The sequence below is a fragment of the Nycticebus coucang genome, chromosome 23 (genome assembly GCF_027406575.1).
Source record: "Nycticebus coucang isolate mNycCou1 chromosome 23, mNycCou1.pri, whole genome shotgun sequence".
NCBI classification, from domain to species: domain Eukaryota; kingdom Metazoa; phylum Chordata; class Mammalia; order Primates; family Lorisidae; genus Nycticebus; species Nycticebus coucang.
Genome location: NC_069802.1, coordinates 11,464,463 through 11,490,484, shown reverse-complemented (window position 1 = coordinate 11,490,484; position 26,022 = coordinate 11,464,463). Strand labels below are relative to the sequence as shown.

Sequence of the window (26,022 nt, the reverse complement as noted above, 5' to 3'; positions counted from 1 at the left end):
ATTTGCCCCAAACAGAATTGAAATATTAGTTGTTCCCATATTATTAAACAGATCTGGCAAATGACCATCTCCTTAAACATTAAACTGTTCAATGCATGAAAGCTAATAATAATCATAACATAAGTTTCAGAAAGACTGGTTTCTAGGACTTTTGCACTAAATACTGAATGTAAGCCCGGGCCCAATGGCTCACACCTGAAATCCTAGCACTCTGAGAAGCTGAGGCCAGAGTTCAAGACCAGCCTGAGCAAGAGGGAAACCCGTGTCTACTAAAAACAGAAAAACTATCTGGGCATGGTGGCAGGTGCCTGTAGCTCCAGCTACACAGGTGGGCTAAGACAGGAAGATCCCTTCAGCCCAGGAGTTTGAGGTTTCTGGGTAGCTCCGATGACACCACCGTACTCTACCTAGGGCCACAGAGTGAAACTGTCTCAAACAAACACACAAAAAAACAGAATGTAAAGAATTTATGATTTTATATAGACAAAAAATGGCAAATAAATCCCCCCATTCTAAAAGGGATGCTCACAAATGTGAAATGAAATCTCCATCTAATTTTCAAAACTTTTAAGTCGTGTCTGTAGATGACATTAGTAGCTGTCAATAAACACCATCCATTTAAGCCCTTTGCTCTACCAAGAAGGTGACAATCTGGACTAGTTTGGTAAAGAAAGCCTCTCCGGACACCAAACCCAAAGCCCTCAGAGAGGAAGAATCCAGCACCTCGACATTGCTGGCAAGGAAAACTTCCAAAGATACCACAAATTTCACATGTGGAGCTCAACCTATTAAACGGAACGTGGGTGGGTGTGGCACCATGTTAACTTAGCCAGAAACGTGTAGTTCAGGGGAATTTGTGGGGAAGGGAGGCACACACAGCCGGGAGGAAACACGTTCAACAACAAAGGGAAATAAGTTCCATACAAATTCTAAAAATCAACTCAGCAGAGAGAGGCTCTCAAACTTCAGAGAAATTCCTGACAAGTCCATTGCATAGTCGTCGGAACGTATACAAAGCCAGAACATCCTATCAATTCAGGGGACGCCTTCCATCAGCCACCCTACTGTTCTGGTCCTCAGAGCTCCAAACAACTAACTGAAATTTCCTTGTTCAGCCCAGCACTTTGGCATTGTGTCAACAAAGCCCAATTTAAGGCTATGGAAACTGTGGATCTATGAACCTACAAAATTGCGCATCTTGAAAATGGTTTTGGATCTTTGGATGTTTCTTGACTCACACAGTGAAAAACTATGACTGTTTGTAAACTCCAGAGATGAACTAGTGCCTCCCTGATCAACACAGTGGAGAACAGCTGACCTCCAATTAATCACTGCCTGTCTGGTGGCCTCTGCTCTCTGGTTTCTTTTTCATAATAGACTCTGTTAATGTAGAGACAGCACATGGTGTCATCTGTCATCTACCCTATGTCTCTGCCAACAACTATGAATTCAAGTCTTTGGAAAACGTAAAGACAACTCACTTGAATTAAAGTAAGAGAAAGCTTGCCCTCTGTCCCTTAAAATAACTCCACGTCTCTACCTTTTGCCATGGGCAGGAAAGTTAACCCAACCTTCCTTGGGGACCAGCTCTGCCCAGGAAGCAGAGCTTAAACATTTCCGACAGGTGATCAGGAGCTCACCTGTTTTTTTCACCTTCACCATGTAACTAGCAATCATTTAAAATCACATGTAGCTTTTTCCTTTTATAATACAATATTCCAAAATCTGTTACAGGCGCCACCAACTTCCCAAACAACCCTAAAATGGATTTCTATTTGGGAACTGTGGCATCTGAGAATGTATGAAGTATGACAGAATGACACGCTTTGGACTCTCAGGTGACGGTAACAAGACATTTCACAACTGGAATTCTTTTCCAAGCTGCTACAGTGGTCAGTTTTGTCCACTAATCCCCAGATCCATCCTGGGAACCTTTATTGAAGACTTCATCCTGCGAAGCTGGGTGATCGATCCCTTCATAAAACGAGCCACCGTTGTGCAGGAAAGTCCCCACGGCCCGCCCCTGCCGGGCATGGCCCACAGCGTCGCTGAACACTTTGTTTATCTGCTCCTCGGAGGGCATCCACCAGTCGGGGTTGGAGGTGCAATGCATCCTAATGAATTCTGTAGGGACACACACAACAATAGAGAGACAACAGCTGGTTTTTGCAGAAGATGATAGCGCAGGTTCCTTAACCTTTTCAACAGAAGCTCTATCAGAAATGCTTTATAGGAGATCCCATGCAATGCCATGATGATGTCACTTGTTCAACCCAACTTACTCTGTACCAGTTTTCTTCTCATGCACAAAAGTAAAAATTGCCTAAGTGAGAGTAGTCCCTCTAAGGAACGGTTACCATCAAAATGAAAGGTACATTTGATGCACCTTGTAAGTTAAAGGGTAGATTTCAAAACCCATGTTGTGACCTCTCACATCTGAGAATGTGAGCTCTCTCCAGAAGCATGCTAAATACCATTAGCACAGTATTCTTCAACCGGCTACTAATCTAAAGACTGGGTGCAGTAAAGAAACAGCGTCTCAGTGAGTGAGAAGGAGTCTTAGTGTTAGTTCAGAAAAGCTACTACCCATGTCCTTAAAATGTTGCGTGCCAGCCTATGCTTGTTTCTTCTGTTATTTCCATACGAGGTACCGGCAAATACTTTATAATGCAATCTCTAAATATTTAGCTTCACCAGAAAGTAATTAGCATGCCTGAAGAGGGAATAGTTTCAGCTGCATGGATTCTCCACCTAAAGGCTAAATGGAGGCCCATGGTGAGTTGTGGCCCCCAGGGAGAACCCAGCTGGGGACTGCAGTGTCTGGGTGGGCAGCTCGGGTCTGCTTTAGGTATAAGTGTGACGGTGGCTCCAGCAGTGTTCCCAAGGCAGTGGCACTGGTTCTTTGGGATGCATTTTAATCCCTCGGCTTCACTGACTTGCTATTAAAATGTAAAATGTTGAGTAAAAATGTCTAGAACATGATACTTGTGAGACCCCTTATCTTGGCTCCTTTATAAACCTAAGGGCAACTTCCCTGCATGTGCACAGCAAGCTCAGTCAGGCCTCAAGTTCAACGCTGCCTCTTTGTGAGTAACTCCATAATCTCTAATGATGTTGGGGACACAAAAAGAGTCTGGCTAAGACAGACCCTGGAAATTTCCACCACTGTCACTGAAGATGTGAGATGTTCAAGCTGTCAAGTAGGAGGTGCTCTGGGACACTTGGGCCTAGTGAATAATGGCACTCTTGTTTCAGGTGGTTTCCTCAATGTTGGCCACTTGTCCGGTGGTCCTGACGTGCCTCCCCATCCCTGCTGGTTCAGACTCTATGGGGGTGAGACTGGGAATCTCAGCTGCTAACAAATACCACATATGCAGCTCAGGTACGCAACGTGCAGATACAATGTGGGCACCCCAGGAGGGAGTACGGAATGAGAGCAGCCTTTCCAACAACCAAGTTCTTATCGGTGATGATTTTTTTTTTTTTTGTAGAGACAGAGTTTCACTTTATCGCCCTCGGTAAGAGTGCTGTGGCGTCACACAGCTCACAGAAACCTCCAACTCCTGGGCTTAGGCAATTCTCCTGCCTCAGCCTCCCTAGTAGCTGGGACTATAGGTGCCCGCCACAACGGCCGGCTATTTTTTTTTTGTTGTTGCAGTTTGGCCGGGGCTGGGTTTGAACCCACCACCGGTATATGGGGCCGGTGCCCTGCTCACTGAGCCACAGGCGCCGCCCTGTTTTTGTTTTTATTTTAATGTCATTTCCTCACCAGGAAAAGTTTTGATCGCTACCCAGAGTAAATCAATATTAAGTCTTTCCAACCAATAAAATTGTTCTCGAGCCATATAGGTTAAAATTTGAGCTTTGTGATATGCATTTCTCACACACGGCCCTGTCATGTTTCTGCTTGTCTAAGCCAGCGCTTCTTTGCCCCTACGGAACCAGTCCCCACCTCCTGATGTCCCCTCCCCACCCTCCAGCTGGCCTACAGCCATGCAGATCAGATGCAAAGTCCAAGCAGTATTTTAAATGCAGAAATGTTTTTTTTTAGACCAAAAGAGAAAGGTTTTACTGGGCAAGATACATTTTAGGCACTAAGGAAAATTCTTCCTAAACAAATGTAAGGAGTTGGAGCGAGTATTCTTTTTTTTTTGTAGAGACAGTCTCACTGTACCGCCCTCGGGTAGAGTGCCCTGGCGTCACACGGCTCACAGCAACCTCTAACTCTTGGGCTTACGCGATTCCCTTGCCTCAGCCTCCCGAGTAGCTGGGACTACAGGCGCCCGCCACAACGCCCGGCTATTTTTTTGTTGCAGTTTGGCCGGGGCTGGGTTTGAACCCGCCACCCTCGGCATATGGGGCCGGCGCCCTGCTCACTGAGCCACAGGCGCCGCCCTGGAGCGAGTATTCTTAAGAAGGTATCTAGATGGGGGCACAGGCTACAAGTGGAAATGAGATATCACTGTACCGATTAAAAAAAATAATAACTTCCACATCCTCCCTTCCTCTGTGTGTCCCCCCACGCTCCAGTTTCTCTGGAAGTGGCCTTCTCCGGCAGCAAAGAAATTCCGAATTTAAAGCGTGAAACATGAGGTGCTAGCAATGCTTATGTACCATCAAGTGAGAACAAGGTTAAAGCAAACGAAGGTTTTTAAAGAGAGCTTCTCAATACCGAATAAATGGGGCACATGGAGCCTAAAAGTTCTCAGCGGAAAGAAATCAAAAAGGCAGAGAGGCTGAACACTCATACGGGGAGCCACAGCCAATGCGGTGAAATGAGATCACAATGGCGGACACTGAGCGGAAGGATGCAGTACCTCGGAGGCATGTTACTTTAACTGGATCCAGAGGGCGTCTTTCGGGACCTGTCTCTCCTGACTGCACTGACCTTTTCCTTTTTCCAAGGCCGCATGAGTACTTAAGCTCATCGGTCGTGAAAACAAATCTGATGAGGTATCGAAGGAGCCGTCTTCCATCCTTCTTTGAAGAGTTTACAGCCTCGTCCCACTGTTTGCTGGTTATGTGGACAGGATAGTTGTTCAACAGCTGCTTGCTCCCCTGGAAAAGGGAAATATTTCCGCATTACCTACTGTGCCAGCCAGTTAGAAGCCAAAACGACCTCTATTTCAAAGGCAAACATGCTTTTTAACCCAGTGGCTGCCAATGGACCAGGAATGGAAGAAAACACTGCTCACCCTCCCTGAAACAGAAGGCGCACTTTTCAAACGATATTTGCATTTTCTATCACGAGAGCCAATGAGGTATCATGAACACCTTTGAAAGAGGATCTATTTATAACTTGCATTTTAACAGGTAGGTTAAAATGTGTCAAGATCCAATGACAGAGAACATGATTTAAATATAACCCGTAATGTTCCTTTTCAATCTATTAAAATATGCAGAAGTGACTTTGAAGAGTGTGATCAAACAGGTCTCTCTTCCTTCTGTGGTTACTTTCAAGCACTTTTAGAAATGATGCTGGTGGTCTATTTTAGGAAGATGGTCCTCATGCTTAACACTCCCAACACCTGAGAGTCACTGCATTACAATGGAAACAAGACTAAAAAAGCAAATTTTAAAAATGCGGAATTGTGGAAAACTGGGAAAGCAAAATTAATAATCATGCAAAGCAGGTTCCCTCAAATTATAGCTTCTACAAATGCCACTACGTCAACTCAAGATTTTTCTTACTTTTCACCTACATAATTTATGTCTGCTATAAAATTCCCAGGCTAAATAGCTGCAGTGGGACTAATTATGGGAATTTCTGTAACATTTATAAGCCATGTTTAATCAATTGCACCTACACAACCATTACTTTTAGTTCTGGTTATCCATAAAATCCTACAGTCCAGGACAAATTAATTAACCCGTGGTCTCTCAGTTTTAATGTACTTCTTCCCCAGTAATTAAGGTGTACAAAACAAAGGAGGAGAAACCCATTCAGCTTTACAACTCTGCAAATTTATGGCAGGTTATAAATTTGGCACCATTTGGGTCTGATACAGTTTTATTTCAAAAAGTGCTCTGTTTATCTAAACACCAAGTAGGGTAAATGGCATAGGAGCCAACAGGAAAGGGACAGCCCAATCTGGCCGGGAAAACTGTCCCGGAGTGGTGCACGTGGACCCTCACTCACCTCAACAGCGTTTATGCTTTCTTGAACTAGCAATAGTGTGATTTGGTTTCCTTTTCTGAGGGTGGCAGGCACGTGGTTTGTGCTTTGAACTGAGAGTCGGGCTGGGTTCAAAATAAATGTTGATTCTGTCTCTTATTAGACAGATGAACTTGGGTGAGTTACCTTAAGTTATTAGACCAAAGTTCCCACCTGTAAAATACAAAAAACTAAACTATCATGGGATGACAGAGGCAGGGTATGAACTGGGGTGAGTCTGCAGCAGGCGAAAGCTAGAAGGGGCCAGGCACCCAACGCAGCAGGCCAGGTGGGAAAATGTGGGGGCAGGATGATTCCTGGATAAGACAGCAGGTATTTCACAAAGGTAGGAAACAGAAACTCTGGCTGGGAGGCAGAAGGCAGCATCAGGGAAAAGGATGCCATTGTGTCCCATGCACCGGGAGGGAAGGGCATCGGAGGGTCAATCCCTCAGCTGTCACGGCAGACAATGGGGCCTGAGGCCAGAGGACCCTGAGCTGGCTGCCTCAGGACCACTCACTGTCAAAAGTTCTTTTGAATAAGAACCTAAATAGGGTAGTGCCTGTGGCTTAGTGGGTAGGGTGCGGCCCCATATACCGAGGGTGGTGGGTTCAAACCTGGCCCCGGGCAAACTGCAACAAAAACAGCCGAGCATCGTGGCAGGTGCCTGTGGAGCCACCGGAGGTTGCTGTGGGCTGAGATGCCACAGCATTCTACCGAGGGCAATAAAATGAGACTGTCTCTACCAAAAAAAAAAAAGAACCTAAATAATAACTGTCACCATTTCACCCAGATTGACCACCAACCCAGATGCCTGCTGCAAGCGCTGTGCACACCAGCCCCCTTTCTCCTCACCCCTGAGGGATCCGTACGATCTCAGAGCTGGGCTCTGGGTTCAGACTCGGACAGATGACTTCTCATCCCGGCTTGTAGGTTAGTGGTGAGGAGTCCACCATCTCCTACCATAAAGAGAAGCTCCTTAGGGTCAGGAATTTTTTTTTCTTTGAGACAGAGCCTCAAACTGTCACCCTGGGTAGAGTGCTGTGGCATTATACCTCACAGCAACCTCCAACTCCTGGGCTCAAGCGATTCTCTTGCCTCTGCCTCCCAAGTAGCTGAGACCACAGGCACCCGCCACAACACCCGGCTATTTTTTGGTTGCAGCCGTCATTGTTGTTTGGTGGGCCCAGGCTGGATTTGAACCTGCCAGCTCAGGTGTTATGTGGCTGGCGCCTTAGCCGCTTGAGCCACAGACGCCGAGCCAGGGCCAGGATTTTTATCTGTGTTATTCCGTGCCCCACTGTGGGCCCGACACCGGACACAATGCAGATGCAGTACACAACTGTCCCCTGACACACAGGCAGGGTGACACCTACCACTGTGGCACTGGAATACTTGGAAGAGTTTGCAATACATATCAATTGGCAAAGCTACAGAGCTTTTAAGAGAACCACAGATGGGAGAATTACAAAGCAATGTCCACCACCCTTAATTTAAAATCATCCTGTTAACTATGAACCCTGAAGTACCCCTTCTTAGAAAAGAAATTATCGGGCGGCACCTGTGGCTCAATCGGTAAGGCGCCGGCCCCATACACCGAGGGTGGCGGGTTCAAACCCGGCCCCAGCCGAACTGCAACAACAACAAAAAAATAGCCAGGTGTTGTGGCGAGCGCCTGTAGTCCCAGTTACTCGGGAGGCTGAGGCAAGAGAATTGCTTGAGCCCAGGAGTTGGAGGTTGCTGTGAGCTGTGTGATGCCATGGCACTCTACCGAGGGCCATAAAGTGAAACTCTGTCTCTACAAAAAAAAAAGAAAAAGAAATTATCTAGCTAGTTTTTAAGTTTTGGGGTTTTTTTGTTTGTTTTGGCCAGGGCTGAGTTTGAACCCACCACCTCTGGCATATGGGGCCCGTGCCCTACTCCTTTGAGCCACAGCCACCGCCCAGTTTTTAAGTTTTTTTTTTTTTTTTTTGAAATAGAGTCTCACTTTGTCACCCTCAGTAGAGTGTTGTGGCTTGATAACTCACAGCAACCTCACATTCATGTGCTGAAGTGATCCTCTCACTTCAGCCTCTCATGTAGCTGGGACTACAGGCACCCACCACCACACCGGCTATTTTTAGAGACCGGGTCTCACTCTTGCTCAGGTTGGTCTTTAACTCCTGAGTTCAAACAATCCACTGCCTTGGCCTCCCAGAGTGCTAGGATTACAGGCATAGCGCCCAGCCTTTTAAGCTGTTTCATTTATTTAAAGATGGCCAGGTGCTATAGCTCACGCCTATAAATCCAAGCACTCTGGGAGGCTGACGCAGGTAGATTGCTTGAGCTCACCTATTCAAGACCAACCCAAGAAAAAGCAAGACAAGAGGATTGCTTGAGCCCAAGAGTTGGAGGTTGCTGTAAGCCATGATGCCACAGCACTCTACGCAGGGCAACAGCTTGAGACTGTCTCGGGGGAAAAAAAAACAGAAAAAAACTTTCTGGGGTACCGCCTGTGACTCAAGGAGTTGGGTGCTGGCTCCATATACTGGAGGTGGCAGGTTCAAACCCGGTCCCAGCCAAAAACTGCAAAAAAAAATAAAAAAACTTTCTGTTTCCCTCGGGTGTGTGAGCTTACCTGGTAAGCCAGGGTTATGGCTATTTTACCAAGGAGCTTCACTCATTTTCCATGGTCTCACAACTCAAAGGAACAGAGCTGGGGAACCCGGACCCTGAGTTCAGGGTTCACCCCACATGTGACACTGTGCTGTGTCCCTAAAGTTGGTCTAGTTCAAGACGTGGGGTTCTTACGAGTAGAGAACGGACAAGTCAAGAAAGGAGCTTCTTCAAAACCCTTGAAAAATTCCACTCAATGTCGAAGCTTTACATAAAATGTTGGTCTCATAAAATATAGAAATACCATTTGAAGGTAATTTTCATCAAGAAAGAGAAAAAAGGAGAAAAATGTAATTTACAGCCTAAAATACAACCCAAAATGCTCTCTGGGCTATGGATGAGATTTCTAATCCTGTTTTAGCAGTTAATAGAAATACGACAAATAATAAAAGTGAGAAAATGCTCATGTGCCTGAAATGACAATAAAAATAGTACAGTAATAATGATGATGGTGGGCAATAAAGATTTAATCAGTCTCCTATCCAGAGGAAATGTAGATATTTCCCTTATTTTTGTGGAATTCTGATTGCAGTCTCTTTAAATAGCCACTCACAGGTTATTAAACTCTGAACTTCGGTTTAGTCACTTAAAAGAAAGGAAGAGGAATAGCCCACATTTAACATCCTCACAGACTTAAAATCCAAGGGAAGGCATAGATGTCCCTTTCCAGTTGAATAAGGTTGCTGGGGCTCAGCCAGACCCATGACAACAAAACAGAGTGGCAATCCGAGAGGGCTTCCTGGAGGAAGCTGACTTTTTCAGCTGTATTTTTGTCTGACAGAAATATCAGGTTAAGGTGAGCTTAATTCTAGAGAGCAAAGGATTTCAAGCATATGACATTTAGTTTGGATCTGTAATTCAGAGAAGAAACTTTCCAGCGTGGAGAATGGAGAAAAAAGAATCAGCTGCAACAATTCAGGTGGAAAGTGATGAGAGCAGACCAGGGAGAAGAGACAGCTCACCGTGGAACTGAGTTATCAGATGCACGAAAGGAGGAGGCGGAAGGAGTCTGTGATGTGTTGGAAACTTCCACCTGAGGATGGTGGGACCTTTATTAGAGAGAAAACAGGAGTGGGGATGGGTATGCAGAGCAGTGTGGTGAGACGGAGGGGTAAGCGGACAACCATCTCTCGGCCAGGCAGCAGTCACAGGGGCCTGTAGTTGAGTCGAGGGGACTGGCGCTCTACATATACACTTGGGACTTGTGCAGCATTTTATGAGAAGGAATATAATTGGCCAGAGGAAGACGCAGAGAAGGAAAGGAGATGATGAAGAAAGAAACTCTGGGGAACAGTGGAAGGGAAATTCATGAAAGCATAATGAGAACGTGGAACGGGAAGACGGTGCTGACACTAAGGCCCAGGGCCCAAGGGAGCGCGAAGGCCGGGTGAGCGCCTGGGCCAAACCAGGTGGGAAAGGCAGCAGGGGCCTCCTGCAGACATCTTGGTGAATGGTGGAAGTGGAGCCAGATTACAGGGTGGGACAGCTGATTAAACATGGGCAGTGCCCGTAGCTCAGTGGTTAAGGCACCGGCCACATACACCGAGGTTAGCAGGGTTCGAACCCGGCCTGGGCCAGCTAAAACGACGACAATTGCACAAAAAATTGCCGGTTGTGGCAGGCGCCTGTAGTCCCAGCTACTCGGGAGGCCGAGGCAAGAGAATCACTTAAGCCCACGAGTTTGACGTTGCTGTGAGCTGTGACACCACAGCACTCTACCCAGGGCGAGATAGTGAGACTGTCTCCCCTCTCGCCCCCCCGCCCAAAAAAAACATTAAAACACGAGGCCACCATTCATCAAGTGTGAAATGAGCGGCTACTACAACGGGCCTTGGTATGCTGCTGGGAAGGGGACCTGGGCCCATCTCTGAGGAGCAAGGTGCGTCCTGGTGTGGAATGGAAAGTGCTGGCAGAGGACTTGGGAGGATGCCATGACGGGAGGAGAAGGAAAGGGCAGCGACTGAGGAAGGGGACTCCCAGGAAGGCTAGTTGTCAGGGTGGGGAAGACAAGAGTGTCTGCACTCATGGCAATGGCCCAAAGGTTCCCAAGTCCATGACATGAAAACGACTATACCATGTATCAGAAACTAAGCCTTGAACATCTTGTAAAAATGTACCACGCTGGGGCCAATGCCTGGGGCTCAGTGGGTAGGGCGCCGGCCCCATATACCGAGGGTGGCAGGTTTAAACCCGGCCCCGACCAAAATGAAACAAAAAACATAGCCAGGTGCCTGCAGTCCCAGCTACTCGGGAAACTGAGGCAAGAGAATCGCCTAAGCCCACGAGTTGGAGGTTGCTGTGAGCTGTGACGCCACAGCACTCTGCCGAGGGCCATAAAGTGAGACCCTGTCTCTGAAAAACAAAAATGTACCATGTTTAAATTGTCATCCATTACCATCAAAACACATCATTTCCGGTGCATCTTAGAATGGGTACAGGCGAAACTTACTAAACACAGAATACAAATGCCTACATACAGTAACCAAAAAAATGCCATGAAGGCTACGTTAAAAAGTTTGATGAGAATATTCCAGATTGTATATGAAACCCGCACATTGTACCCCTTGATTGCACTAATGTACACAGCTATGATTTAACAATAAAAATAAATTAAAAAAATAAAAGAATTTTATCACTCCTGGCACACACACACACACACACACAAAAAAAAAACACGTCATTTCTCCTACATGGTGGAACAGGTTGTTCTCTCCCATTTCAGGCCTCTCTGTGCCAAAAAATGGTGGAAGAATTGCCCATGCTATTTAAACCACCCTTTTCTCTTTCTTTTGCCCCCCAGAATAAAGTTGGATCTCCGTGAGTTAAATACATGCATGATCTTTCTTTGTTTTTTTGTTTTTTTTTTTTTTAATTTGGCCGGGGCTGGGTTTGAACCCGCCACCTCCGGCATATGGGACCGGCGCCGTACCCCCTGAGCCACAGGCGCCGCCCTACATGCATGATCTTTCTACACTGATCATGTACGTACAGGTAATAGATCCAAAAATCACAGACATTCAAAAATCTATTTTGCTACCCAATTTGTTCTGGTACAAAAGTTATCAAGTGGCTTCCTCCAAAGAAATCTAAGGGGAACATCATTTATCCTTTTACTAGAGGCCTACCTCAGTCGGCTGGTCAGCTGGCTGTGGCATCAGGAGTTGGTTGTGGTGCTGCAGAACCGTCTTCAAGTAATCTAAAACCGTCTGGCAGGGCACTGGGTGGAAGAAATTGCAACGATTGCACATTAGCTATTCCATGACATGAAAATAAAAAACTTTACAGTCTAAAAAGATTTTTGATGTAAACTTCTAAAAAAAAAAAAAAAAAGATTTATTTCTCTAAAGGAAATAGAATCCTCTTTCATTTGACATCCGTAGTTATTTCAGTTTGTAAATACAGAACAGATGCCACAATTTGGGGAGAATTTTTAGGCTCAGCACAATTTACAAGAACTTTCAAGTTGAACTTGAAGATGAATTTGGGTCAACAATAATGATCAGGAACAACTCACAGAAGACACATGCCTTGTTTTATCTGACTCAGGTTGTAGCCATTAGCCATTAGGGAGAAAAAAGTATGCTTTTTTTTTTTTTTTGAAACAGAGTCTTACTTTGTCACCCTCAGTAGAGTGCCGTGGTGTCACAGCTCACAGCAACCTCAAACTCATGGGCTTAAGTGATTCTCTTGCCTCAGCATCCTAAGTAGCAGGTACAACAGGTGCCCGCCACAACACCTGGCTATTTTGTGTGTATGTGTGGTTGTTGTTGTAGTTGTCGTTGTTGTTTAGCAGGCCTGGGCAGGGTTCAAACTCGCCAGCCCCAGTGGATGTGCCGGCGCCCTAACCACTGAGCAGTAAGCGCCGAGCCTAGACATGCTTCTCAACATGACTTCCCCTAGCCCCATGGTTCTTACTCTAAGCCTCTCATTTTCTCACTTCTTAAGGGGCTTGTTTTGTTTTGTAGAGACAGAGTTTCACTTCATGGCCCTCGGTAGAGTGCCGTGGCATCATCACACAGCTCTCAGCAACCTCCATCTCCTGGGCTTAAGCGATTCTCTTGCCTTAGCCTCCTGAGTAGCTGCACCCGGCTATTTTGTTGTTGCAGTTCAGCTGGGGCCGGGTTTGAACCTGCCACCCTCGGTATATGGGGCCAGCGCCCTACTGACTGAGCCACAGGTGCCGCCCCAAGGGGCTTGTTTTTTTTACTCTTGGGCTTAAGCTATTCTCTTGTCTCAGCCTCCCAAGTACCTGAAACTACAGTCTGCCAAAACATCCAGCTGTTTTTTTGTTGTTGCCATTGTCATTGTTGTTTAGCAGGCCTGGGCTGGGTTCGAACCCGCCAGCCTCAGTGCATGTAGCTGGCACCATAACCACTGTGCTACGAGTGCCGGGCATTAAGATGCTTAATTGACTTGGTCTTTTTGGTTACATATTTCATTAACTACTACACTATTTTTTTGAGGCTTAGTATTACTGACTCATCAAATAATTAGAATAAAATAAGTAAATATTAATCTGGCATAGAGCAAATACCTACATGTATTTTTTAGATTTTTCATAGAGACAAATCTCACTATACTGGCTCAAACTCCTGACCTCAAGCAATCTTCCCACTTCAGTCTGTCTCCCAAAATATTTGGCTTCGGGTGGTGCCTTTGGCTCAAAGGAGTAGGGCGCTGGCCCCATATGCTGGAGGTGGTGGGTTCAAACCCAGCCCTGGCCAAAAATTGCAAAATAAATAAATGAATAAAAATTAAAAAAAATTGGTCATGAGCACTCTCAAAAATTTCTAATAAAAAAATATATATATATTTGGCTTCCAGGCATGAGCCACTGCGCCTGTCTTATGTCATAAGATGTATGTAAGAGTCCTCTGAGAAGTTAAACTAATTACTTGTAAAGATCTTGATAAAAATCACTATCTTAGCTGCATTTATTTTTTCTCTCTCTCTCTCTTTCTTTTTGAGACAAGAACCTCAAACTGTCGCCCTGGGTAGAATGCTGAGGCAAGAGAATCATCTAACCCCAGGAGGTTACTGTGAGCTGTGATGCCAAGGCTCTCTACTGCGAGTGACAGCTGAGGTTCTGTCTCTCTCTCTCTCTCTCACACACACACACATCAAAAACTACATCAACATCCTTTTGAAGAATGTGAATGACAAGAAGTAGAAGTAAGTAGTTCTGGGCGGCGCCTGTGGCTCAGTCGGTAAGGCGCCGGCCCCATATACCGAGGGTGGCGGGTTCAAACCCGGCCCCGGCCAAACTGCAACCAAAAATAGCCAGGCTTTGTGGCTGGCTCCTGTAGTCCCAGCTACTCAGGAGGCTGAGGCAAGAGAATCACTTAAGCCCAGGAGTTGGAGGTTGCTGTGAGCTGTGTGAGGCCACGGCACTCTACCGAGGGCCATAAAGTGACACTCTGTCTCTACAGAAAAAAAAAGTAAGTAGTTCTGGAAAAAAAAAAATTTTTTTTTTTAGACAGAGTCTATGTCACCCTTAGTAGAGTGCTGTGCTGTCACAACTTACAGCAGCCTCAAACACTTGGGCTCAAGTGATCACCCTGTCTAAGCCTCCAAGTAACTGGGACTACAGGTGCCCACCACAATACCTGGCTGTTTTTAGAGATGAGGTCCAGCTCTTTGTCTAGCTGGTCTCCATCTCCTGAGCTCAGGCAATCTACCCGCCTTGGCCTCCCAGAGTGGTGGGATTACAGGTGTGAGCCAGTACAAGGCCTAACTCTGGAATTCTTTTTTTGTTTGTTTTGTTTGGTTTTGGGTTTTTTTGTGGTTTTTGGCCGGGACTGGGTTTGAACCCGCCACCTCCGGCATATGGGACCGGCGCCGCCTGGAATTCTTTTTGTTGTTGTTGCAGTGAACCCGCCACCCTTGGTATTCTCTGGGCCACAGGTGCCGCCCCACTCTGGAATTCTTCATCTACTTAACATTCAGGCAGTGGTGCTAAACTATGATCAAAGACAGATGATTTAGGCTGGGTGAGATGGCTCACGCCTGTAGCACTCTAGGAGGCCCAGGAAGGTGGATCCCTTGAGCTTGAGAGTTCTCAGACCAGCCTGAGCAGAAAAGATACCCTGTCTCTACTAAAAATAGAAAAACTCAACTCAGCATCCATCGCACAGTGTGTACAGCGCCAGCCACATACACCGAGGCTAGTACGTTCGAACCCAGACCAGGACAGCTAAACAATGACAACCGCAACAAAAAATAGCCCGGGATCGTGGTGGGCATGTGTAGTCCCAGCTACTTGATAGGCTGAGGCAAGAGAATCACTTAAGCCCAAGAGTTAGACTGATGTAGGACAGGGGGTGCCCAGCCAGCTAGGGAGAGCTGAGGGGCAGACCTGCTGCCTCTGCCTTGGCGGTGTTGGTGCGGTGACAGTAAACAGAGGAACCAGCAGGCTGGAGGGGCCAGTTAACTGCTTGGGGGGACACCAACACCCTAGGTCTCCCTCCCCCTGCACTTGCAGCTGAACAGGGAGCCCTTATTTCCTAGGCCTGGTCAATTTCATGTAAGTTTCATGGGCCTGAGAATGAAAAGGATCCTAGCCATTCACTTGCTACCTACCAAGTCCTGCTAAATGTAACTACAGAAGACCCATGCACACCAAATGTAACCACCAAGTCCCACAGAGGACCTGTGCACGCTAAATGTAACCACCGAGTCCCAATGAATGTAACTACAGAGTCCTGCTAAATGTAACTACAGAGGACCCCTGCACGCTGAATGTAAGGAATGTAACTACAGAGTCCCACTAAATGTAACTACAGAGGACCCATGCAGGCTAAAAGTAACCACCAAGTCCCACTAAAAGTAACCACGGAGGACCCAGGTGCACTAAATCTAACTACAGAGGACCCTATGTGACTATACCCCTGGAAAAACCCTGAGTCAGAGAAGAGAGTTGCCTTTTTTCCCCAAATTTGGGTTTTCTCTCTCTGCCAGGCGCTTTGGTGTTTTTTCTATTCTTTTCCGTCTTATCACTGATAAATCCTATCTTACCACTGATCTGTGGTCTGTGGATTCATTCTTGGAATCACAGAGACCAAGAACCTACTGAAGATGAAATTCTGGTATCAAGAGGTTGCTGTGAGCTATGATGTCACTGCACCCTAAGAGGGTGACATATAGACTGTCTCAAAAAACAAAATTAAAAAGAAAAAGAAAAACTAGGTGTGTGTGGTGTCGGGCACCAGTAGTCCAGCTACTCAGAAGGCTGAGGCAGGACGATCAGAATCCAATGAGCCCATGAGTTTGAGGTTGCTGTGAGCTATGAAGTCACAGCACTCTACACAGGGCACAGAGTGAGACTGTCTCCCCCCCCCCCGCAAAAAAAAGCCAGATGATTCATGTGTGTTGGAAGAAAATAGTGTTCTGTGTCATTTGTGAGTTGTAGGAGACTCTACTTAAGGCAGTAGGTCTGGTAAGTTGATATCTGAGCACAGGCTTCTGATCAGGACTGAGGACAATGCTCACATTTGCTCAATTGTTAAACCCGAAACCTCCTCGTCCCAGAGCTCTGAGTACCCTCCTCTCTTCAGTCCCTCCCCTAAAGACCTCCCTGCCCATCCTTACAAGGCCCCTCACTAGCCCAGGGTTCCCATTAAGGATTTGGAACCTCTGTCTTGACCAGCGGCTCTTTGACAGTTGCCTAGATTTACACAGGGAAACTGTGGAAGGAATCAAGTGAAATATTTTCTGTTAAAAAAAAAATCAGTCGGGCAGTGCCTGTGGCTCAGTCGGTAAGGCACCAGCCCCATATACCAAGGGTGGCGGGTTCAAACCCAGCCCCGGCCAAACTGCAACCAAAAAATAGCCGGGCGTTGTGGCGGGCGCCTGTAGTCCCAGCTGCTCGGGAGGCTGAGGCAAGAGAATCGCTTAAGCCCAGGAGTTGGAGGTTGCTGTGAGCTGTGTGACACCACGGCACTCTACAAAGGGCCATAAAGTGAGACTCTGTCTCTACAAAAAAAAAAAAAAAAAAAATCAGTCAACCTGGAAAGTGGACATAGTGTCTATGAAAGCAGAAGTGAAATGTATCACCCTGACCCACAGCTAAGCCACGCTACCTGCCCAGAGAAGCACTGAAAAGGGCATCATGGGGTGGCGCCTGTGGCTCAAGGAGTAGGGCGCCGGTCCCATATGCGGGAGGTGGTGGGTTCAAACCCAGCCCTGGCCCAAAAAAAAAAAAAAAAAGAAAAGAAAAGGGCATCATGGTAAAACCTCCTGTCCTTGGGTCCCTTTGTCCTGGTCACCTACCATTCTGTGGCCACTGGGATTTCCGTGAGGACTGGCCTCCACAGATGGCTAGGGGGCCAGTGCTCCATGTGCTGCGCTGGGCGACCCAGGCCACCACATGCCCCCACTGGTCTAAAGAAGAGACTGTGGCATCAGACTCACTGCCCCAGAGGTCTTCACGTCTAATTGCCTTTCCATGCAAATTATGAATATTAAACCAGTCACGCTCACTAATGGAGAAACTACTACCTCATTCACTTGTTCATTCTGCAAAACAAGCCAGACGAATACAGTAGGTTTAATGAGAAAATGAATGAGGAACCAAAAATGTAGAAATTTCTATTAAAGGACTGGGTGATGTAATCCCAGCACTTATGGGAGGCTGAGGTGGGACATCTGCAGGAGGCCAGGAGTTCAAGACCAGTCTAGTCAACATAGTGAGTGAGACGCACCCCACCCCAATCTCTAGAAAAAGTTATAAAGGTACGCAAAACATACCTAGTACATACGAGGTATGGACCCTGTTTACCCGAAAATAAGACAGTGTCTTATTTTAAAGTGTGCTCCCAAAGATGTGCTAGGTCTTATTTTCAGGGAACGTCTTATCTTTCCTGTAAGTAGGTCTTATTTTCGGAGGATGTCTTATTTTCGGGGAAACGGGGTATCAACATTTCTGATATTGGTATTTCTTTTTTTCTTTTTCAGTTTTTGGCCAGGGCTGGGTTTGAACCCGCCACCTCAGGCATATGGGGCCGGCGCCCTACTCCTTTGAGCCACAGGTGCCACCCATTCTTTTTTTTTTTTTTTTTTTTTTTGAGACAAAGTCTCGGGCGGTGCCTGTGGCTCAGTCGGTAAGGCGCCGGCCCCATATACTGAGGGTGGTGGGTTCAAACTTGGCCCTGGCTGAACTGCAACAAAAAAATAGCCGAGTGTTGTGGTGGGCGCCTGTAGTCCCAGCTACTTGGGAGGCTGAGGCAGGATAATCACTTAAACCCAGGAGTTGGAGGTTGCTGTGAGCTGTGTGATGCCATGGCACTGTACCAAGGCCATAAAGTGAAACTCTGTCTCTACAAAAAAAAAAAAGAGAGACAAAGTCTCACTATGTCACCCTCTGTAGAGTGCTATGCTGTCACAGGTCACAGCAACCTCGAACTCCTGGGCTTAAACAATTCCCTTGCCTCCGCCTCCCAAGTAGCTACAAGCGCCCACCACAACGCCCGGCTATCTTTTGTTGTTGTTTAGCAGGCCCGGGCTGGGTTTGAACCTGTTAGCCCCAGTGTATGTGGCTAGTGCTCTAACCACTGAGCAACGGGCGCCAAGCCATATTGTTATTTCTAATGCCTTCCTCTTAATGTAACAGATTTTTGTTTTCTTTTTTAGACAGTCTTGCTCTGTCACCTACAAGTAAAGCACAGTGGCATCATTATAGCTCATTGCAACCTCAAACTCCTGGCCTCAAGAGATCCTCTGTCTCAGCCCATCCTAAGTAGCACCACCACACTTGGCTAATTTTTCTATTTTTTAGTAGAGCCAGAGTCTTGCTCTTGCTCCAACTTGTCTTGAACTCCTCAGCTCAAGTGATTTCCCCACCTCTCCCTCCCAAAGTGCTAGAATTATAGGTGTGAGCCACTGCGCCCAGCCTGTAACAGAATTATTAAATGTATATCAGATAATCCCAGAAAGAGTAAAATACCTGGTGAAGGAAAAATAATAAAATAAGACCTTTTGTGTCAACAAAGTAAAAACTGGCTCGGCACCTGTAGCTTAGTGGTTAGGGAGCTAGCCACATATACCAGGGCTGGTGGGTTCAAGCCCAGCCCGGGCCAGCGCAACAATGACAACAACCACCACCAAAAAATAGCCAGGCAGGGCAGCGCCTGTGGCTCAGTCAGTAAGGCGCCAGCTCCATATACCGAGGGTGGCAGGTTCAAACCCGGCCCCGGCCAAACTGCAACCAAAAAATAGCCAGGCATTGTGGCAGGCACCTGTAGTCCCAGCTACTCGGGAGGCTGAGGCAAGAGAATCGCTTAAGCCCAGGAGTTGGAGGTTGCTGTGAGCTGTGTGATGCCACGGCACTCTACCAAGGGCCATAAAGTGAAACTGTCTCTACAAAAAAAAAAAAAAAAATAGCCAGGCATTGTGGCAGGTGCCTGTAGTCCCAGCTACTAGGGAGGCTGAGCCAAGAGAATCACTTGAGCCCAAGAGTTTGAGGTTGCTGTGAGCTATGATGCTATGGCACTCTACCAAGAGTCATGTAGTGAGACGGTCTCAAAAAAAAAAAAATCTAGAAATAAACGATGAGCTTTAAAAGTTGTGCCTCAGCCCACTAATGGCTACACTGTTAATGATGACTATGCCCTATTTCCCTGTAGTTGAATTCCACTAACATGTGTAGACACTGTAACGTGCCTGGTGGTCGGCTAGGAATCGGGATAGGAAAATGACTCTGCCTGAGACTCTGTCCTCAGGGCCCTTCCGCACACTTTGTCCTTCCAGAGTGCTGGGGTTACAGGCGTGAGCCACCACCCCAGGCCCGTCTTTAATATTCTTACTTAGAAAACGAACAAGGGTGCATGAACAGAATCAGAACTACATAAACCAAGGTTGGTTCTCTAGCTTGTAGTCTCCTAAGTTATCCTCATTACTCACAGGTTTGGTATTTGTAAATATGTCTACTTCTGGGTGGCGCCTGTGGCTCAAAGGAGTAGGGCGCTGGCCCCATATGCCAGAGGTGGCAGGTTCAAACCCAGCCCCGGCCAAAAAAAAAAAACAAAAAATGTCTATTTTTTTTTTTTTTGTAGAGACAGAGTTTCACTTTATTGCCCTCGGTAGAGTGCTGGGGCGTCACACAGCTCACAGCAACCTCCAACTCCTGGGCTTAGGTGATTCTCCTGCCTCAGCCTCCCGAGTAGCTGGGACTACAGGCGCCTGCCACAACGCCCGGCTATTTCTTTGTTGCAGTTTGGCCGGGGCTGGGTTTGAACCCGCCACCCTCGGTGTATGGGGCCGGCGCCCTGCTCACTGAGCTACAAGCACCGCCCTAAATATGCCTACTTCTAAAAATGCATTTGTAACCCCAAATCAGCATTCGTTTGCTTTACCAGTGATTAACAGACACATGCACAGGATCAAAAAATGTTTGTCACCTGACAGTCACACCATTCCTGGCTGGGGTTGCACACGGTGACTATGTTTGTGTCAGCTCTTCCACTATAAATGGGTGTCCCCATTACGGCCTGTTTAGTGCCATGTGCTTTTGTATTTTTGTGATTTTTGCTGGTGACTTTTATGGTTTAAAATGGCCCCAACTGTGGCATTGAAGTGCTGTCTAGTAAGTGGAAAAAGGTTGCCATGTGCCTTAAAGAGTGTTAGCTAAGCTTCGTTCAGGTATGCTGTTGGTTGTGAGTTCACTGTTAATCAACCAGTAACAAATACCAAATAAGGTCTCGTTAAACAAACACACATAAAATAAGATTATATGTTTTAAATCGATGAAAATGTGAACAGAGGCTCTCAGGAGCCTAGCTCTGTACTTCCTTCCCCTAGGAGTCATGTTTCAATATTCACTAACGCAGTGTTCATAGTGACTTTACAGAACACAGGTACAGTGAATAATGATCAGCTGTATTCTGAGGGGCAAGGTAACCAGCTAGATATAAAGTCAGAGGGCAGCTCGGTGCCTGCAGCATAGTGGTTACGGCGCCAGCCACATACACTGAGGCTAGTGGATTCGAACCTGGCCGGGGCCAACTGCAACAAAAACATAGCTGGGTGTTGTGGTGAGCATCTGTAGTCCCAGCTATTGGGAGGCTGAGGCAAGGAATCACGTAAGCCCAGGGGTGTGAGGTTGCTGTGAGCTATGATGCCACAGCACTCTACCAAAGACGACATAGTGAGAGTCTATCTATAAAAGTCAGAAGGCTTGAATTGTAATCCTAGGTTCCTAGGTCTGACCTCACCTTGCCGGGTCTCCATCTCCTAATCTATACCACATTAATATCATGAGTATAGTAGAACCTCTATGGTGACCACCCCCCTACACTGACCACCTTAAGATGACTGGACATGCCTCACATGTACATATCAGTACAGTAGGCCCAGCTCCTTACAGACACCTCTGACTGGTTTGTTTAGGTCAACTTACAGAGGTTCTACTGTATTTGTTGTGTCACCATGGGGTTAGGAGAATAAACTGAGATGACCAAAAATGTGCTTTTTAGAAAACAGAAAGTCCTACAAAAATTTCAACAATGTCCTTCAATTAATAGTATGGGAAATATGGATTTTCACTTACAAAGAATGAAATTAGACCCTTATCTTATACCATATGCAAAAATCAATTCAAAATAGATGAAAGACCTAAGTGTAAAACCAGAAACTGGGTAACATTCCTGGAAGAGAACACCAATGTCTTGGACATTGGCCCTGACAATAATTACTCGGGTATCACACCAAAAGCTCAAGCCGAAAAAGCAAAAATAAATGGAACTGCATCAAACAGAAAAGCTTCTGTACAGAAATCAACAAAATGAAACAGCAGATGGTTAAATAGTATGTTCAAACCATATATCTCACAATAAATGGGTTAATATCCAAAGAATATAAAGAATAATCCTTGCACTCTGGGAGTCTGAGGGTGGATTGCCTGAGCTCAGGAGTTCGAGACCAGCCTGAACCAGAGCGAGACCTCTTCTCTAAAAAAATAGCCGGTGTTGTGGCAGGTGCCTGTAGTCCCAGCTACTTGGGAGGCTGAAGCAAGAGAATCACTTAAGCTTAGGAGTTTGAGGTTGCTGTGAGCTGTGACACCATAGCACTCTACCAAGGATGACAAAGTGAAACTATCTAAAAAATAAAGTAAAATAAAATTGTATGAGATCTTCATGACTTCTTACATAGTAGAAAAACAAACTCAATTAAAAAATAGGCAACAGGCCTGAATAGCTATTTCTCCAAAGATAACAGAAAAATCGCAAAATCAGAAAATTGCAAATCAAAAACACTATGAAATACCACCTCATGGGTGGCGCCTGTGGCTCAGTGAGTAGGGCACCGGCCCCATATGCCGAGGGTGGCGGGTTCAAGCCCAGCCCCGGCCAAACTGCAACAAAAAAAATAGCCGGGCGTTGTGGCGGGCGCCTGTAGTCCCAGCTGCTTGGGAGGCTGAGGCAAGAGAATCGCGTAAGCCCAAGAGTTAGAGGCTGCTGTGAACCGTGTGACGCCACGTGGTACAGTGAGACTCTGTCTCTACAAAAAAAAAAAAAAAAAAGAAAGAAATACCACCTCACACCCATCAGGATGGCTGTCATCGAAATTCAAAAGCTAACAAATGATTTCAAAGGCGTGAAAAAAAGGGAACTCTTGTTCACTGTTGGTGGGAATGTAGACTGATACAAGCCATATGGAAAATGGTACAAAATCTTCTTAAAAAATTAAAAATAGGGGCAGCGCCTGTGGCTCAACAGAGTAGGGCGCTGGCCCCAAATGCCGGAGGTGGTTGGTTCAAACCAGCCCTGGCCAAAAACTGCAAAAAAAAAAAAAAAAAAAAAAAAAAAAAATTAAAAATAGAACTCCCATACCAGTTATCCTTCTTTAGGGTACATACCCAAAGGAAATAAAATCACTACCCTATAAAGATTATCCGCCCTTCTATTTTCATTGCAGTATTATTCAAAACAGCCAAGATGTGGAAACAACCTAAGTGTCCATTGTCCATTAACAGGCAGATGAATAGAGAAATGGGCTGTACAGCTGCATATCCAATGAAACGTTAGTGAGCCCTAAAAAAAAGAATGAGATCTTGCCACAGACACACGGATGAGCCTGGATGACATTATGTTCAGTCAAATAAGCCAGACATAGAAAAGAGAAAAAAATCTCAAGGCCTCACTGATATGCACAGTCTAAAAAATAAAAAATACCAAATATATACAGAGACAGAACAAACCAGCGCCTACCAGGGTGGTAGGAGTGGAGATGGGGAGATACAGATCTAAGTGAGGGTGCAAAGTGACAGATATGTAGGGTAAACAAGAGCTCATGTTCAACCTAAGGATTCTACGTCATAAAACTATATGTATTTAGGGTGCAGACTTAAAGGAGTAGTTTTTAGCTACTCCTCTTATAAAAACAGATAGTAAAAAGGTTACTGGAGAGAACTAACTGATCTATCCATATATGCACGTCAATTAGCGTCACTCTAGTAACCTTTTTACTATCTACATATCCTACATCATGTTGTGTACTTTAAATTAAAAAAATGAAACTTATTAAAAAGATTAATAATAAATACATTCTTCCCTATTTTTGGTACTTAGAAAATGTCAAGGTATTTTAATGTGTTATAATTATTTTACTTTAGAAATTTGAACAATTAGGCTGGCACCTGTGGCTCAAGCTGGTAAGGCGCCAGCCACATACACCAGAGCTGGTGGGAAGGCGCCAGCCACATACACCAGAGCTGGTGGGGTCGAATTCAGCCCCGGCTTGCCAAACGATGACAACTACAACCAAAAAATAGCCGGGCATTGTGGTAGGCGCCTGTAGTCCCAGCTACCTGGGAGGCTGAGGCAAGAGAATCACTTAAGGGCGGCGCCTGTGGCTCAGTGAGTAGGGCACCAGCCCCATATGCAGAGGGTGGCGGGTTCAAACCCAGCCCGGGCCAAACTGCAACCAAAAAATAGCCGGGCGTTGTGGCGGGCGCCTGTAGTCCCAGCTGCTTGGGAGGCTGAGGTAAGAGAATCACGTAAGCCCAAGAGTTAAGAGGTTGTTGTGAGCCGTGTGACACCACGGCACTCTTTTGTAGACTCTGTCTCTACAAAAAAAAAAAAAAGAGAGAATCACTTAAGCCCAGGAGGTGGAGGTTGCTGTGAGCTGTGATGCCACAGCACTCTACCCAGGGCTACATCCTGAGGCTCTGTCTCAAAAAAAAAAAGGGGGGGGGGAGGGAACGGCGCCTGTGGCTCAATGAGTAGGGCACTGCCCCCATATACCAAGGGTGGTGGGTTTGAACCTGGCCCCAGCCCAACTGCAACAAAAATATAGCCGGGTGTTGTAGCCGGCGCCTGTAGTCCCAACTACTCGGGAGGCTGAGGCAAGAGAATAGCCTAAGCCCAAGAGTTGGAGGTTGCTGCGAGCTGTGACACCAAAGCACTCTACGAAGTGTGTGCTTCGTAAAGATCTTGCCATGATCTTTAAAAAAAAAAAAAAAAAAAAAAAGGGGCGGCACCTGTGGCTCAAAGGAGTAGGATGCTGGCCCCATATGCTGGAGGTGGTGGGTTCAAATCCAGCCCTGGCCAAAAACTGCACCAAAAAAAAAAAAAAAAATAGCCGGGTGTTGTGGCGGGTGCCTGTAGTCCCAGCTACTGGGGAGGCTGAGGCAAGAGAATCGCCTAAGCCCAGGAGTTAGAGGTTGCTGTGAGCTGTGTGAGGCCACGGCACTCTACCGAGGGCCATAAAGTGAGACTGTCTCTACAAAAAAATAAAAAGAAAAAAAAAAAAAGAAAAAAAGAAATTCAAACAATTTACTCCATTTTATGAAGCTAAGACAGTTTTTCATCTTTTTTCTTTCTTTTTTTTTTTTGTAGAGACAGAGTCTCACTGTATGGCCCTGGGGTAGAGTGCCGTGGCGTCACACAGCTCACAGCAACCTCTAACTCTTGGGCTTACGCGATTCTCTTGCCTCAGCCTCCCGAGCAGCTGGGACTACAGGCGCCCGCCACAACACCTGGGTTTTTTTTTTTTGTTGCAGTTTGGCCAGGGCTGGGTTTGAACCCGCCACCCTCGGCATATGGGACCGGCGCCCTACTCACTGAGCCACAGGTGCCGCCCTCTTTTTTTTTTTTTTTTTGGTAGAGACAGAGTCTCAAGCTGTTGCCCTGGGTAGAGTGCTGTGACGTCACAACTCAACAGTTAACCTCCAGTTCCTAGGCTTAGGCGATTCTCTTGCCTCGGCCTCCTGAGTAGCTGGGACTTACAGGCACCCGCCACAACGCCCAGCTATTTTTTCGTTGCAATTTGGCTGGGGCCAGGTTTGAACCAGCTACCCTCGTTATATGGGTCCGGTGCCCTAACCACTGAGCCACAGGCACCACCCACTGTTTCGTATTTTAATATAAAACATGTTTCATATCATGTGTTTATGGATAAGATAATGGGGGAATTGTGATTTCCTCTTAGCAACTTGGGTAAGTTTTACCTTCATTGACATCTCAGATTAGATGAGATATGCTATTTTATAACTACTATCCTTTAGGAGTTCTTTTAACTTAAGCATTGGCCACAGGTGACTTTCCAAACAAATGTGACTATTCTGACTTAACTCTCTCTCCCATTGTTTTCCTTCCTTTAATAATCTCTCAGCCATTGAATTGCCTAAGCCCAAGAGTTTGAGGTTGCTATAAGCTAAGACACCACAGCACCCTACCGAGGGTGACACAGTGAGACTCTGTCTCGAAAAAAAATCTCTCAGCCCTTCATATTCCTGATCCAAGTTGACTTTTTGCTTTTGTGTCTTTTTCCTTTCCTTTTTTTTTTTTTGTTTTTTTATTGTTGTTGTTGACATAGAGCCTCACTCTGTGTCCTGGGTAGAGTGCTGTGGTGTCACAGCTCACAGCAACCTCAATCTCTTGGGCTCAAGTGATCCTCTCACTTCAGCCTCCTCAGTAGCTGGGACTACAGGCGCCTGCCACTATGCCTGCCTAGTCTATTTTTAGTAGAGAGGAGGTATCACTCTTTTTTTTTTTTTTTTTTGGTTTTTGGCCGGGGCTGGGTTTTAACCTGCCACCTCTGGCACATGGGACCGGCACCCTACTCCTTGAGCCACAGGCACCGCCCGGAGGTATCACTCTTATTCAGGCTGGTCTTGAACTCCTGAGTTCAGGTGATCCACTGACCTCAGCCTCCCAGAATGCTAGGATTCCAGGCGTGAGCCACCACACCTGGCCTATAGGTTAGATTCTACCAGGAAA

General features: G+C 46.3%; 1 protein-coding gene across 1 annotated transcript in view; it reads right to left on the bottom strand.

The window, feature by feature from the left end:
- Positions 1–1,906: 1,906 nt before the first annotated feature.
- BEND4 (BEN domain containing 4) overlaps positions 1,907–26,022 on the bottom strand; it is a 35,531-nt gene continuing 11,415 nt past the window's right edge. The window contains exons 3-5 of the mRNA XM_053577825.1: positions 11,935–12,026; positions 4,818–5,058; positions 1,907–2,124 (exon numbers count right to left, since the gene is read on the bottom strand). Coding sequence (XP_053433800.1) covers positions 1,907–2,124; positions 4,818–5,058; positions 11,935–12,026 — 551 coding nt within the window. The remainder of the gene's footprint in view (positions 2,125–4,817; positions 5,059–11,934; positions 12,027–26,022) is intronic.